Here is a 16,752-nt window from a genome sequence, read left to right as displayed (position 1 = left end):
TGCGTGTTTGTTATTCAGCAGGTGTATGTTTCTTTCCTATCAGCATTAATCTCAAGAATGAGCTATAACTAACACAGTTGACCGTACTTCATTCCTGTTTATGCATATCTGATATACATATATAAATGGACTTTTTGCCTAGTGCACTGCAGAAACCTTTCACTGATACACTGCGTGCTGTTATTTCTATTCATATATAGCAAACACGAAATGGTCTGGCTAAGCTTTGTGATGAGTGCATATGCCAAGTTATTTGCTCCATAGTACTGCTGTGTCTTCAGGCATTTTGCAGTCCTTTTTCATTTACAGTTACACTTGAGAGCTCAAAATTATTCGTCCTTGGCAAGAAAAAAATGGCACTTTAATGTGGCAAGATTTGTCTGCACCTTAGGAGCGTACAATATTTGTCTAGTCTTGGTTATTAGGCCATACATAAACTACTAAAATTCTAGGTGTGTTGTGACAGCAGCTTTTGAAAGTAAAACACAAGTTGCATCACGACAGGTTCGCTGTAAATATGCGGCTGAATGCGTGCGATGGTTTCTCATCATGTTCTTTCTAAATAAGTGTTTCATTAGCTAGTCATGTGCCTCTGGCAAACTAGGTCATGAGGTACACAAGGGTCACATTGGCAGTTGGCAGTATGACACATAGCAGAGCTACTGCCTTTTTATGTCACTGTTTTGAGGTACTTGTAAAGAGGGTGAGATAAGGGACTTGGCTTTTCAACTAGCTTTTTTTTTTTTTTTTTTGCACTTTGCAAGAACTCCCGTTTGAGGATCATGGCCTTGCAATCATTTTCCAAGCCATAATAAAGTGCATACTATGAAACTGAGTATAGTAGTTGCAGTAGGTATTGGCTCTAGAGCTCTATCCTTTCTTAAAATAAAGAGCAGTAATTAATGGCCTAATGAGTAGCTACTAATTTTGTCTTTGGGTTGTTTTTCTTTTATGTTAGGATGTCATATGCATGTGTAAGTAGGTGTGTGTTAGAGAACAGGCACTCCTCTAGATGTGTTGGGAGGTTTAGAATAATATCTGAAATGTGTGTCGATATGAAGATTGCTGTGTTCAGATCCATTTTAACAGGGTGTGATTGGGCTTCAGCTAGACATCCAGAAAATTTCACCATAAATGTTTATGTAGATGGGGCTTCTTCATGTAGATAGGAATTTACACGGGGTAGGACATAGCTACATTTTTGTAAACCTTGCTTTTACACAAGTTTCTTGTTTTGGTTCCATCAGTGCACTTTTTGTCAATTTTGTTTTGTCATATTCTGTTTTAGCTGCCTCCCGTACCTCTTTGCAAAGACCCCTTGCACTTCGCCCCTTATGTGTTTGCTTTGAAACATGTTTTCATGAGGCCTTTGCAGCTTTGGCTGCAGTATTGCCACAATGTTTTCATTTACTTTTGTCCACAGTGGCCACCAGTCTTTGCTTGTTTTATGATTTAGCAATGTGTCTTTATGTGCGTGTGCGTGTGTGTGCTTGTGTGAAGTTTTACACTTGCGTGTGTGTCTTGCTGCTTTCTTCTTTCGCACATTCCACACTAGTCTCTCATCATTTCTCTTTTTGATTGTGACTTGACTGTGCATGATCCACACGCCAGGGCTCCTTTCACTGAATGGCTCGTTCGTTTGTTACACTTCTGACATGCAGCTGTGGCTAGGTCAATGGCAGTGTAAGTAAGATTTTGCTGAAAACTCTCCTTCACACCCTTTTCAGTTTGCTTCATGCTTTAAGCCCCCTATTTTTCCCTTTTGTTTTCATATACCTGGGTTACTTTTGCGCTTGCCTGCATGTATGAGTTCAGAACTCCCCGCATGGCCATTGGCATGCTGCATGGTTCACCATCTTTGATACACCTACCCCCCATGTGTCTGGTGCATTGCAATAATTTCTGGCCGGAAAATCCACTCTACTCAACTTGTCGCTTCCCGCTTGTGTTTTCCTCATTGACAATTCATTATGCCTGCTGTATGCTTTATGAATGTAACACGCTTTGCTAAGTTTCTTTTCTTACATTCCCATCTTTTGACCACGTGCAGACTTTTTTTGGCTGATAATTACTTTTTAGGTATTGTTCAGGCATTAATATTCTTTTTATTTTATTTTACAAATAATGTATGTCCAGTAACCATCTTTTTACGATCAAAAAAGTGCACTAAGGAGCAAAAACTTTGCATTCATTCTCTTTTCAATAATATGCTTCATATACTTGAGCACAACTGATAAATTTAGTGCGCATGTCATGACTTGTCCTTGCTTTCTGGGCGGTTATGAAGCAAACGTTACGAGAACACATATATGATGTGAAATGACGTATGTATGCTGTTTTGCTTTTATTTTCTGTGGGCTTTGAACAGATGATCACGTTTTGGCATGTCATATGTTTATTCCAGATGAGAGTTATGTTCCAATATTCCATTGAAGTTCGATTTGGTTTTTGCACCTTGTCATTAACTCAGTGTGTGTGTGAATGGTCAATCACAGTGTGCCAACATATGCCTGACAGCATGAAACATCTAATGCCTTTGAACCCCTCAAATGTTGCAGATCTAAACAATCCCAAGAAGTGCCGAGCAAGGTATGGCTTGGACCAGCAGAGTGACTGGTGCAAGCCTTGTCGGTAAGAATGCATTTTATTGCAGCTTAGTTACTCTTGGAAAGAGTGGAATTCAAGTCCACAAATAGTTTAGCCTAGTCTCTTCTGTGTGAGCAGCTTTTTCTGAACGGTGACTTTCTTTGGGGTATTGGAAAATTGTCAACACAGCTAGTTGGCCTTTGGCTTGTGTTTTTACCCATAACTTTAAGCATCATTAACAATAACCAAGGCAGGTCGTTTAAATCAAAGCAGTTAATCTTGTCAGTAGAAGTGCAGTGGCGATTAGTTTTAAGCTTAGAGCCAGATGAAGTGTTGAGCTCAGGAAATTTGTGGGGATAACATGTATGTGGCTTGGGTGATATGGAAATAATTGGAGACCATTGGAAGAGGCCTTTGTCCTGCAGTGGACAGAACTCAGCTGGTGGTGGTGGTAATGATAACTGGCGAGGTCTTACAGTTTTATCAGTTAGTGGCCTTGATGATAAGAGTAAAATCCTGCTGTGAGAAGAGAAAATTTATTGGCTGCAATAAAATTGTCAAACCAAGTAATCATCTAGAGTGCCATATTTACACACATATAACACGTCCATGAATTTAATGCAAGGGGGGAATTTGAAGCCTCACAAAAATGAAAAATAAAGGAAAAAAGATATTGCGATTATAACGCAATCGCGTCCTGTTCAAGGCAACTATAAGCCAACTGTGAACTGAGGGTTCGGAAAAAACTGAAATGACAGATAAAAATACGGAAGCAATGAAAATTACCCTCAAAGGGGGACACTTAATCGCTGATTACGGGTGACTAAGCAATAGCATAGCCGCTCCTCATAGACACCCATAGTGTGACCCACTCCCATAGACAGTTCGACAGTTCGGGCCGCCGCGGTGGCTCAGCGGTTATGGTGCTCGGCTGCTGACCCAAAAAACGCGGGTTCGATCCCGGCCGCGGCGGCTAGAATTTCTTTGGAGGAGAAATTCTAGAGGCCCGTGTACTGTGCGATGTCAGTGCACGTTAAAGAACCCCAGGTGGTCGAAATTTCCGGAGCCCTCCACTACGGCGTCTCTCATAGCCTTAGTCGCTTTGGGACGTAAAACCCCCATAAACCATAAACCAGTTCGACAGTTCGACTCCTGACTAATGACTGGCGCAAATTGTGACCAGTAGTTCTGTGCTAGGCTTCACGCAGATTCGAACGCGGTCACTCCCGCTCTTGTGCGGCAATTTGGGGGCCCACAATTTTTGCCCCAGAAACTGCTGCCTCGGCGAGTGTGACAGCAACACAACAATGTCTAGAAAACACCTCAACGGACTCCTTATGCTGTCGCATAAATCGTCAGTATTATTTGTGAGGAAATGCTTCAGAAATGCACGCACAATCATTATGCGCAACAAAGCCTCCAGCACCTGAACGCCAAGCACTAAGCAGCAGCCGCCGTCACTTCCATGCCACCGCTGCTTCGTGTTTCATGCTGCCCAATCCTTTGCACGTTTGCCCTTCTTTTCTTTCCCCCTCTCCACTCAACTCTTTTGCTATATCTTCTCTTTCTCAACGGCCTGTGCTGCGGCCCCAAGGTGTTCAGAAAGCTGTCTTCTCCTAGCAGCTCCTGAGCTTAGTAGAGAAGTTTGCTGTAGCCTAATTGAGGACGAACGAGAAAAAAAAATCTGGGCATATTTGTACCTTGGTTCCGAACATAAAGTGAGATGCATTCATAAATCGATAAACTAAGGAGGAAAAGCTCATATTGTATTCCTGTAAGTGCAGTAATCATCCATAATCAGTAGATGTGTACAAATATTCTTAACTTTAAATAGTTTGTGAATAGTATTTACTATTATATTCAATTCGCACTGCACTTTCATTATTCGAAGCTCCTAAACATGCATAAATTACGAAATTCCTGTTCATCGAAACTGTCAGTGAAACGTTGTAACATTTTCAAGTGACAGTATCTTGCACATGTTATATGCAGAAATTACAAATGAGAAGAGATTTCTGGAGCGTGCTGTATCATGTCGATCTTGATCTTTAGGCAACCTGCCTGTGCATATGCTAGTGAAAGGCTGTATACATATGTTTCATACGCGTAATAAACTAGTTAGAAGTGGTGCTTCATCCTGTCATCTGCCTCGTGTTTTGTTCCATTTTTTGCGCCTTAAAAATCAAGAATGGACATGTCACACTTTCACTTTCCTCGTATAATTTTTTGCCAGCGTGCTGCTCAAGCCCTTCGCACATAACGCTAGGCCTTGTATAATATACTCTGACGTGCTCATGTATAAAAGCCACTGGCATGCTCGTGGGTCAGAAAACGAAGTGCAGCACCATATGGCGCGTCATTATGTCGTGCCACGATGCAGTTGTCAACCAGCTGGAAACTTGACTGGCACCAATCCTCTCTTTTTTAGATCACTACGATAAGAGGCGTGGCATGCCCAGAAGCGGCTGGCTTGTGGAGGATAGTGGAACGGGCGAAGTTGCGGCTCGCGAGCGCTGCTGCGGTTGTTTCGCGGCGACTACTTTATTTTGATCAGAATATAAAAATTGCATATCTTAGGCCACACAGGACAAGATAATAATGTCTGACAGAAACATAGGCCTCTAAGTCAGCTCGCACAACCGCACCACGCGTAGCGCAATCTGCACACTAGGGCATCTAGCAGCATGGTTTTGTTTTTGTGCCTTCGGTCCGCGACAGTGTATGGGCCCATCATGTAGCTTTCAGTCCAGCAAAATCGGCACTCAGTGGCTAAGCAGCCTACGTGTTGTCATGATGGCTGCATTTGGGGCAGCACTCCACAACTGGCACTTTGTCTCAGGTGTTGTGAACGAGCGTGGAAGGGAGGATGCCGTTTATTTCAGCTGAGGTTGCTACTCTTGTGTCCATTTCGCGATCCACCTTGTTGCGTTTTGTCAGCAATGCTTTGCCCCTCCGATATTCGACCACTGATGTCACTCCTCCAGTAAGGAGGTATCTGACCACCTTACAGTGGTTCATTATAGTATTCAGTAAGGTCCTCTGTAATATGAGCATTAACGGGACACTAAAGAGGAATACTAAGCAAGGCTAGGCTGATAGGTTAGGGTCAAATGATAGCAGTTAACTTTGAGTCCTTCTTGACTACATTCTTAAAAGAGAAAATGCAATAGCATCTGGATGTTGGCCAGCCGCCATATATTCTGAAAGGCCCCCCAAATTTTAGAAGTAGGCCCACCCCAGAAAATGGATTAAGGTGAATTAGTGGGGACTCGTGGTGGATTAATGTGGACTAGTGGGATTAGGTGAATTAACCCATATATGCCTAGCATCCTACATGTAAGACACCACTTTTTGCCCTGTAACTCTGAAAGTTTATTATGTAAAAGCTTGTGCTTGCTAGCATAGGTTCAAGAGGGTCTAAACTTTTCCTGTTCAAGGGTCGTGTTGTTTGCATTCAGTTTTGTGCATTTTGTGGGTTCAGAAAGATCCGGCAGTCTTCTCTGGATGCCATTTTTGAAATTCAACCTCACTGACTTTGTTGTAATTCTGCGAGCAAAACAAATTTTTGTACATTATCTAAGGAAACCACCACATGGCGTGAGATTTTAAAGTTTTTGTCAGATGTTTGGAGCTTCACCTCATGTGAAGCACCTCATGTGAAGCTCCTAGCGAATTTGCCTAGTATCCTGCTTTGTTGGACACCTCAAAAGTCAAGGTTGAGAAAAATATTTTCACCAATAAAAATATGATTCTTAATTGTGAAGTGAAATAAACATTTTATGTCAAAAAATATTTGAATTCTTTCAAATTTCTTAAGTTTCGGCAGACTATATGGGTTAATGTGGATTAGTGGGTGGATTAAGGTGAAAGAGTGAGTTGGGTTGGTATAATTTCATATAATCCAGTGGAAGGTACTCAAATATTCTAGTCCTCAGGTTCTCAAATTTGGTGGTGCTGATGACGTTGCAACCCCTTTGACCAATTGGGGAATTTCGTTACCGAGAAACCCAGAGGCTTTTGCAAGACAATCAAAATTCTATCAAATTTATATGTCAATTTTACCGAAAACGATGCGTTTATGAGCCAGAAAATTGTGTAAAAGCGAGGTACATGTGACACCACCACTTGAAGATACGTGCAGCAGCAACGAGTGACTTATTCGGTTGGTTGGTTGGTTTATGGAGTTTAACGTCCCAAAGCGACTAAGGCTATGAGAGACACCGTAGTGGAGGGCTCCCGAAATTTCGACCACCTGGGGTTCTTTAACGTGCACTGACATCGCACAGTACATGGGCCTCTAGAATTTCTTCTTCAAAGAAATTCAACCGCCGCGTCCGGGATCGAACCCGCGTCTCGAGTGACGTATTCGTGAGCTTTCTGGAGGAATGCTATTTTACCGTTTCGATAGGCAATTACTGTCGAAACATGGGGAAAGCAGCGCAGTGAGCATAACCGAAAATGCGAATAGTCTCGTAGTTAAAACAGTGTGAAACAGACAGCCGGGAGAAAGGTTAGTTAGAAACCCAAACGCCGAATCAATCGCCTTGCATTCTGTGGACTCAGGCTGCGCGTAGCCATTGTACCCTGCAAGTTCAGAACTGCAAGTTCAGAACTGCAAGTTCAGAACTGCAAGTTCAGAACTGCAAGCTCTCAATGGCGTTCACGCTGTGTGTGCTGGCTGCGTGGCCGGTGAAGCAGTTTCATTCTCACTTCAGCCATCAAATTGGCTACTTTGTGCAGGCTGCGGGCGTTATGAAATCACATCACAAAGTGTTTGTTTCTTTATTTTAGTATGTACTCATGCAGACATGCACATGCAGGGACGTCATCAATGTGTGAAGCGCTATGCGAGTGCGTGGTCTTCCATGTTTTCTGCGCAATAGAAAGGCGAATACACTTTTAGATATGCTGAAAAATATCTGAAAAGTACCACATGCATGCACGATGACCTTTCATTTGGCTCATAAGTTTCGCAGTGCAGGCCATCATTTGCTCAGTATGTGAGGTGCCAGCATGCAAGCCAGGGTTTGTCATGAGAAAAATGTTCAATTATCTGATACATGTTCATCAGGATTATGCATGAATCTCCTGCTCACAGTCCTAGCTGGCAGGTGGCAGACTACCGTTAGGCGGTGCATACCCTGATTCGTTTCTGTTTGCAAGCCACAGGAAGCAATTCACATACATAGAAATCGCAGTGCCCACAGCAGAGTCGAAGGGTTGTCTGCAATCATACTTACTGCTGAGTTAGTCTACAAACACGCGATAATTGACAGCACAGTGTGCTGTTTGATTAGAAATGCAGGAAGTTTTTCACTCAGATGTGGTGTTGAATGAATTACGTTAGAGCACGACTACTGCCGACATGATTTTGAGCATCCCTCGAAGCTTACATGTACGCTTCACGACAGCACACAATGCACCGAAGACCACGCACTCATGTTATCGTTGCCGATGTATACCTGTGTGAGTGCAGTCAGCAGTTGTTCTACAACCTGTGGCTGCCCTTGATAACTTCACGTGGTTTCTTTCACACCCACAGAGCCTATTTCTATTTAAATCGCAAGTTGCAACAAGATGCAGGTGCATGCAATGAAGCGGAGAACCCTTATCAAAAGAGTGGAGGGTGGAGGTGGCCCGCACTTGCACCTTGCCGCCATAACCCCTGTTCTGCTGACTTTCAGTTTTCAGCTTTCGGCCACAGTTTTGGTCTTAGGAAGTGGCGCCTTTGATTAGTCTGATCGCAAAGACGTCATACAAATGACGTCGCAGCAGTTTGTTTTTCTCAGGTGCTATTCTGTCCTAGCCACCTATCCACGCACAAAAAAACATCAGTAATATTCCCATGGAATAATCTATTTGCCTTTAGATTCCCTTTATGGTATGAGGCTGCCTTTAAAAAAGCAATATTTTTCATAAAATTCAATTTTTCGAATTTTGTTTCATAAAAATGCTGACCGATTCCTGAACAAACTAACGAAAACAATGCTTCTGATCAACATCGTTACAAAAATACAGCCAAAGTTATAACCGTCTGCATATTTTGCGAAACCGAAACTAAACGTTTTCCAGCCAAATAAACACCTAATTTTTGCATTGTTAGTTATTTTTTTCTTTTTCTTTTCTCAATTTAGACTTATATAATATCAGTTTGTTACCATCTATGCCTATTTTTGTTTGTATTTATGACTAAAACGCTCGCAAAAGCAGCACAAGATGTTCGGGACAGAGGTATGCTAGATGTACATTAGTATCATACCAGGTCCGCTAACACAGAAAGCTTGTCTGACAGGTGACCAGCAGTGCATCTGGAAATCTCTTTTGGTGTACTGGTGCCACAAATAATGCACACAAAAAAATGTAGGCTGCCACACGAGCAAAATCAAGGAAAAGCAAGACTGAGGAGGAGCTTAGCTGCAAATGTGGTTGATTTTTAAACCCCCAGGACTTTGGTTTATGGCATTTGTACCTCTTCTGACTCTTTGTTCTCATTTTTCTGGAAACTCACTTTTTTGCCATTCCTTCTTACGCAAGCAGTCCTAGCTTTATCCCCGTGTGAAATTTTTCATTGAAACTTTGTGCACTCATTTCTTATAGATCTAGCTATGCAATGAACCACAAGAAATAAAATCGTGCAATATGTTTTTTACTACTGCATTTTTTTTTTTCAAAATATGCCTATATGAAAACCATTGTCTTTGGTCAATCCCCTATTACACAATGACAATTGATGGTATCATGACTATTCTGGTTCATTGCACAGCTTCTGTCTTTATGTGTATAATAGCAAAAGCAATTTGACTTGCGATGAACTAGTTTAAAGTTATGACTACTTGCATTAGACACACATTTAGTATATCTGAAAAAATAAAAATGAAATCATTTTCATCATCTATTTTGACATTTTGATTAAGATAACATCCTTTTAAGACAGACGACTTATTTTCTGTTTTTATCTGCTATTAAAAAAAATTCAGAGAAGTGGCCTATCCAGGATTTGGAATTAACCGAGCTTGAATCATCGAGGTTTTATTGTACATTGTTTACAATTTTTTGAATAACAACTGCATCTAGTGAAAAGAAGTTCAAAACGGTGATTATGGACTTCTTTTCACATTTAGACATTTACACGGTAGTATATAGTAGTCGCAGAGTTTGTCCAATATAGGTAGCGTGTTCCCGCAACAAAATTTTTTTGCCTGGGTCCTATTTTTTTGCTCTGCTTGGTTAATTTGAAAACCCAGTTAAGCCAAATATTTTTCGCAGTCCCAGTCACTTCAGATTAATGCGGTTTTACTCTATTAGTCTGCAAAAAATTTTACTACTGCATGATTCCTGCTTTTTTATTTGATGCCTGGTAGGCAAGAAAGGTATACTATGCTGATGATGGGTGAAAACAAAATTTGTTTGCGGTATATGTTTTTTTTTTTTCATAGCTGTGTTTTGTGGAAATGCATTTATCTTTAGTTCAAACTAACTTTACTGATATTTAAAATTATTCTAAAACATTCAGTTGAATTCACAACCAATTTTTATTATTAGTATTTGCTTTGCAACCAAAAATTTTATATTTGCGCACCTCTAATATTCAGTGGCACCTCACAAATTAAAGGAAAGCGGTGAGCTAGAATGAATGGCTGTAATTTTTGCGATGTTCAAGATGCGTAAATACTTTCACATTTGATGCTTTTGTGTCTGCAGCCATCATCATTTGTGAATAGTGAAGCATTCAGTGCAACAGTGTAAACTAACCTGGCTTGGAAGTGTGTGCTGTACCTGCTTGCCCTTCATTGAAATTGAAGTCATTGAAGTGGTGATGATGTAGGCTTTGCATGACGTCATGATCATCATCATTGACCACACTAACGCCCACTGCAAGACAAAGGCCTCTTCCAAATCTCGCCAATTAACCCTGTCCTGTCCCAGCTGCGGCCACCCTATCTCCGCAAACTTCTTAATCTCATCTTCTTATCTAATTTTCTGCTGCCCCCTGGTACGCTTACCTTGTCTTAGAATCCAGTCCGTTACTCTCAATGACCATAGTTTATGTTGCCTTCGCATTACATGCCCTGTCCAAGCACATTTCTTCTCCTTGATTTTGACTAGGATGTCATTAATTCACATTTCTTCCCCATTTGACTCTGCCATTTTTCTGTCTCTTAATGTTACACGCATCATTTCCCTCTCCATAGCTTGCCGTGTTGCCCTCAGTTTAAGTTTAACCCTTTTTTATTAACCTGCACATTTCTGCCCCATAGGTTAGCGCCGGTAAGTTACAGTTGTTGTATACTTTTCTCTGAAGGGATGTTGATAAACTGATGTAAAAGAACCTGCCAAATGCGCTCTACCCCAATGATGTACTGGGGTGGAGTCATGTATTGGCAACAGCTGTGCCTTCTGTAATGACATGGCTTTGCCTTTGTGTTTGAAATCTCATCAGGAGGACTTACTCATAGTTTTACTTACTTTGGGACCTCCTACTGAATATTATCCTCATAATATGAACCCCGTACAAAAGACTGGATAAAAAAATCGGAATTTTAATTCGATAGTGCTTGACCATAGTGCCTTTTTGCTCCGTAAAGTGCTGAGTAGATGTAGACTTGTGCAATGCCCTCAAACTGAGCCCTGTGTTTCTCTTTGTGCAGCCGGAAGAAGAAATGCATCAGGTACCAGGAGGGACTTGATGGCAATGCAAACGAGAGTGAGGACAACATCGGGTCAGTGGAGGCCCCTACACCTGAGTCGCACACAAGCCACGGGGGTGGGGACACAACCACCACAACGAGCACAGGTAGCCCCTGCACCAGCTTGGGCACGCCTGAGCCAAGCCCTGGGCCACCCGTGCGACGGCCTGACTGCTACAGCCTCAACAAGCACCACCCACTGAGTGTGCACCACCTGACGGGCCAGCCACTTGTCAAAAGGGAGCCTGATGACCCCGTCGACATCTTGACTCCTCCATCTACAGATTCCTCCACGACACCTTCTTCCCTGCCCCTACTGACGGTCACATAGCGAGAGCTGCCAGTGGGGCCATGGCCTCATGCCCGGAGGACAGTGCACTGGCTGGGTGGCTCCCTACTTGCACATGTGCGCAGGACTCCTTCTCCGCTCCTCCCACACTCCTGGAGGCACTTCACGGGTGCCCTGACTGGAGTGATGTGAGTCTCGGAGACTGGCATCTGCACTCGAACAGTGTGGTCTGTGATGACCAATGTCCCCGTTCACTGCAGGCTGTGTCACATGTGTGTCCAAAAGCTCTCGAGTTGCTTAGCTGCCAGGACACTCAATGTTAGCAGTCCTTGTCACAGCAGAGACATGATCTTGCAGTGCATAGTTCTGCAGGATGTGTCAGCGTGTAGTAGAGTACACTTGCCTTTGGCCTTGTGACGTCTTTGCCCTCACTAACTTGAGCGTGATTTCTCACTCTTGATTGTTCACTGCATGGCAGTGTCACTGTGGCCAGGCAACTGCTGCAATGCACCCACCTAGGTGTAACACCATGGGGGTCATTGAGACAGTCTGTGGGGGGCTTCTTGTCCATTCTTCTTGACTGTGGAACCACATAAATGCACAACAAAAAAATTTTAGGTGGCACATGAAGTGCATCTGACAGCACTTTATGCATGATTTCCACTTCAGGATTCACGGTGGGCAGCCTGGGGGAAGAGGTAGCAAGTGGCTCTGTTCAAAGTATATGCAGCTGCAGCATGTTTAAAAGTAGCTGGATGCACCCCCAGTCAAAACAAGGCAACGCAAAGTCTTTCTTGACATTTGTCTTTATGAAAAAGTCTCGCACCTCCTCTTCTTTTGTCAAAATGTTAAAGCGAAAGCTATTGTAGCCTTGAAATATGACTACTGATTATTGTGATAATGGCTTCTAGTGGTTACCAATGACACCAAGCTATATGTCTTTTGTTACCATTGTTTCAGGAGAGCAAGCTGCCGGGCTAGTTGGTGAAGCATGTTAAATAGAATTCAGCGCAAAAAAGCAGACAAGGGACGAAGAGAGAGACACCGTGACCGTCTCATTGTGTCTCTCTTCATCCCTTGTCTGCTTTTTTGCGCTGAATTCTATTTAACTTACCATTGTTTGCTTTCTTCATATGCTAGGGACTGTTGCATGTTGGGTTCATTTTAAGCTGTTTGAGCAAAGTGCCTTGGCTACTAAACTTTTGATAACTTCCAAGGTTTTAACGCTGGTAAATTGGTTTTGTGGGGCAGCGGCAGTCATTATTTTAGGTTAGAAACAAAACAGAACATTCTATAAAGGAATTCAATAGGCATCTGTTTATTTAGCTGGGGATGATTTGAGTTTTTGTTCAATCTAATCTACTGCCAAGGCCCAGCCAATGTCATTACATTTTTGTAACTCCCTGTTAAGTTGGTCTTTGCACAGATTTATAAAGTTGTCTTAGTTTCACTAGGATCTAATGAATAAAATTGGGCTGTATGCTAGGGTTTATGATTTACCCTTACGTACACTGTTGAGAATTGCTAAATCAGATCATTCAGTGGCAACACATGTAACATACTAGGTTGTTTGAAAAATGATTTTGCCTTTAATTCTGGTCCTTAAAAGTTTGAAATAATTTTAAAGTGTAAAGGGGTGAAACAAACATCCCTTTGTACTGGCGAGTATAAAGGGATGCTCATTGTATACGATACAGTCATGTGCAAAAATGGTATCTGTATGCGGCTAATTAATGGAATTGACAATTATTAAATTTAGTGTTCCTAGCACTAACTGACCACAAAACATGCCCACTAGTTACATTGGTAATGGATGACATATAATATTGGCTTCATGCATCAAAAAGAAGTGATTCAGTGATGTATGCCAAGTATACATCTCTAGAGGAAATTGCTTTGACAGGGGCACTGAGGACCTTGCGCTGAATTCGCCCGAGAGTCAGAACCGAAGAGGAGTGAAGAGAGGAATGTCAGTGTTAATTAGAATGGAACGCATTTCATTTCCTTGCATTTCCTGATGCCCACTGAAGTGAGGTGCTAGCAGCGGAGGGTGGTTTGCGCTGTGCCATTCAATGTGGGTGACAGGGGGGGAGGGTGGCGTGATGCTCTCCCTCTGCTGCTTTCTCTGTTGGGCTGATCAGATGCTCCTCAGTGTGCCACCTGCTGCCTCTCCTGCGGCCTGCCGTAGAGAGACGTTCCAGTGTGAATCCCTCTCCCCCTTCCTTGTACATAGCTTTGACATGAGACAGACAGGACGCAGGGAGCTGGATATACTCCCACCTGTACAGTGATCAACATTGCGCCTTCTGCCTGTCTTGTTTACTCATATGCCATGCTGGAGAGGAAGCATAAAAATGATATGTGCCAACATTGGGATGGGGGAGGGGTTTGTTTCGTACTACAACATAAATGCAGTATTCTTCCCTTCCCCCGCATCCCAAAATGAAGAGAAAGTGTTAGCGGGGCCATGTACATATATCCTTGTCACTGTGAAGGCTCTTCAAATAATTGTGCAGTTTTCTTTCAACTCTCCAGTCTCGTCTCAGTGCGCCAGAGTCAGCATAGTGTTAAAACTGTCTGGAACAGAATCATTTTCTCTTGCCAACCTCATTGTAAACAGTCACCTTCACCTGTTTTTGATCTCAGCTATGAGGCGAGAGATGTTTGAAAGTACATGCTCAGAGAAAGGTAAACATGATGAAGGCTGCATTCTTGTACCAAAAATATATATATATATTTTTTTTCACTTGTGGCAGTCTGTGTCACTGGTTTTCTATTTGCAAGGATCAATGGGGGTAATAAGCTGTGTTACAGCACTTTCTATAACTTGTTGTTTTTGTTGTTTTCCTTTTACACTTGTGCTTTTAGTGGTATGTTTATGAGCTTTTAATTTATGTGTTAAGGGAAGTGTCACCAAGCGGCATTTTATTGAGCATGCCACCAAAACATAACAGTATCATGTGACAGGGCTTTCTTCACTTTATATAGGCTATGCTTAGGAAAACAAACTGAGGAAGCTACGCTATGTAGCTTTGTAGTGCGCATTCAGTGTATTCGGCAGATTGTGTTCCTGCATTTCAATTGAAGGTTTGATGAAACCTTTTTTTGGGGCACTATGTTACATGAATAATGAAATGTCGTAAGCAAATGTATGCTTAGTGCTGGTGGTTTGTTGTTCACCCAGTCTATTGCCACACTGCTGTCGACATGCTTTCACAACTCATCGGATGCATGGGGGCCAGGTTTGGTTGAGAAAGGGAAGGAACTGCTTGTGCAGTGTTGGCTTGTGACAGCCAGCTTTTTCATGATTAATATTTCTTACCTGTCACACTGGTAGTAAGTTTTTTTTTTCTTTGATCAGTGAAATGCAGTGTTACCATTGGATTACATATTCAAACTGTGTGCTCTTTACCAGATTTTTGGTTCAAAATACTTTGCCTGCACTGAGTACAAGGAGGTCAGGCTAGTAGGCTTACTAAAACAAAGCTTTGTTGTCTTCAGACATGCTGGTGATCAGAAAATATACAAGCAGATAGTATGCCAACCTCGGCCCCCCCTTTGTCATCCTGGTTAACATGTAATTTCTTGTCTAAATGTAGTGGTACATATCAGATCTATTCTGAGGTCTTGCACACAGAGAATAAGCTCCTCAGTGGTGTAAAGCTGTTGTTAATAAGCACAGTGTCGTCATCACACATAAGCAAAAAACGGGCGAAGAGGAAAAGAGAAATATACTCAGGTAATTTGTGTGACTTCAGTTTTCTCATCTACTTCTTAATTGCAGTGGGAAATTGGTAGACATATATATGCTTGACAATGTCTTTAACCAATTCTGGCTGAACCGTAAGTCTGAAACTACCGCATAATCTTGTGTAAAGGCCGCACTCCTGTATGGGCCGCACCCCGTTTTGGGCTAGATAATTGAGAAAAAAATATGGATACTTTTTTTTTGATCGATTATGGGCTGCACCTTCAAAATCCACACCCAAATTAAAGCAAAAGAGTGTGGCTCTTGCACAAGTTTATACGGTGGTTGATTTCTCATCTCAAATCAAATGAAGAAAAGGTACACATGCACTCTGATCATTTTTTTTAAACTCATTTCTACATTTCTACCGTACAATCAAAACTAATGCTGTGCATGCTGGCATTGTGCATACATATTTGGCTTCTTTTACATAAGCTACAAGAGAGTCGTGTGAGTAGGTGGCAACTGCATTTTTTTTAAACCTTGCTTTCAAGCCTTGTGTATTTAATGCAAGCGAAGTGATAAGTGTTTGGGGGGTGAAAGTGCTTTTGAAGGTTTTATGTGTTTACAACACTGCTGAGGAAGTGAGTCATTTTTAGTTGCATTGGTGTGCATGTGGAACTTGCTGTTTCCTGGTGTCACAACATGTTCGAGCATTTCTTGGGAAGTTTGAGAAGCCTGTGTGGTCATACATCACCCATCAACTGTCCAGTCTTAAGAATCAAAACTTTCCTTCAGAAATACTGCTGTCAGGAATGATATGCTTAGTTTGTTGTTCCTAATAGGGCAGACACAAAAGTGCATGCTTGCATTTTAGCTATGTGCAATGAATCCTGCCTGAGGTCATGTGCATTAGGTTTTTCTTTTTTTTTTGTAGTAAAGAAATAAGAATGAGGAAAAACTGTAATCGCCATGCCTGCTATTTCTCGTTTGTTTCCAGAGGTTGTGTGCAATTTTTGAAGAAAATGAAATGTGTACTTGCACATGTTGTCATGATCACAAGTCTGTCTGTTGCATTATCCCATATTCAAAGATTGATGTGTTCACTTTGATGCTATGTGTTTGTATCAACTGTTCTTTTTTTTTTCTTTAAGAGTGTATTGTGAGTGGGCAGCTTTGGAGAATGAGGAAACTGAGCAGAAAAGTTTGTAGAAGTAATGAAAAAGGATGTTGCATTTTTCATTGAGTTCATGGCTGGAGGAGTGCTGTAATGATTAAAAACAAATGAAACTACTTTTGTCCCTGTTTTTGTTTTTGTTATATGCTAATCCACAAAAATGATTTGAAAGGTGAAATTTTTGGTAGAAACAGAAAAGTAAAAAAAATGGTCTTGCGATCTACAGGGTCAGTCCTGAAAGTAATGAGACAAGTCACGGCATTGCATGTGCATGCACTAAATCGGGAAACCGCTTTTGGGGGAAGGAGGGGGAACCTTCAGCTTC

General features: G+C 41.9%; 1 protein-coding gene across 5 annotated transcripts in view; it reads left to right on the top strand.

Annotated features, from left to right (window-relative positions):
• Positions 1 to 16,543, top strand: part of pan (transcription factor pangolin) — a 227,348-nt gene extending 210,805 nt beyond the window's left edge. For all 5 annotated transcript variants that reach the window (XM_089583200.1, XM_089583199.1, XM_089583198.1 and 2 more), the window contains 2 exons: positions 2,559 to 2,631; positions 11,235 to 16,543. In XM_089583200.1, the coding sequence (XP_089439326.1) occupies positions 2,559 to 2,631; positions 11,235 to 11,604 (443 nt within the window). In that variant the 3' untranslated portion in view covers positions 11,605 to 16,543. The remainder of the gene's footprint in view (positions 1 to 2,558; positions 2,632 to 11,234) is intronic.
• The last annotated feature ends 209 nt before the right edge of the window (positions 16,544 to 16,752 follow it).

Source organism: Amblyomma mixtum, chromosome 3 (assembly GCF_055824585.1).
Source record: "Amblyomma mixtum isolate Tamu chromosome 3, ASM5582458v1, whole genome shotgun sequence".
Lineage (NCBI taxonomy): Eukaryota > Metazoa > Arthropoda > Arachnida > Ixodida > Ixodidae > Amblyomma > Amblyomma mixtum.
This window is presented reverse-complemented; position numbering and strand designations above follow the sequence as displayed.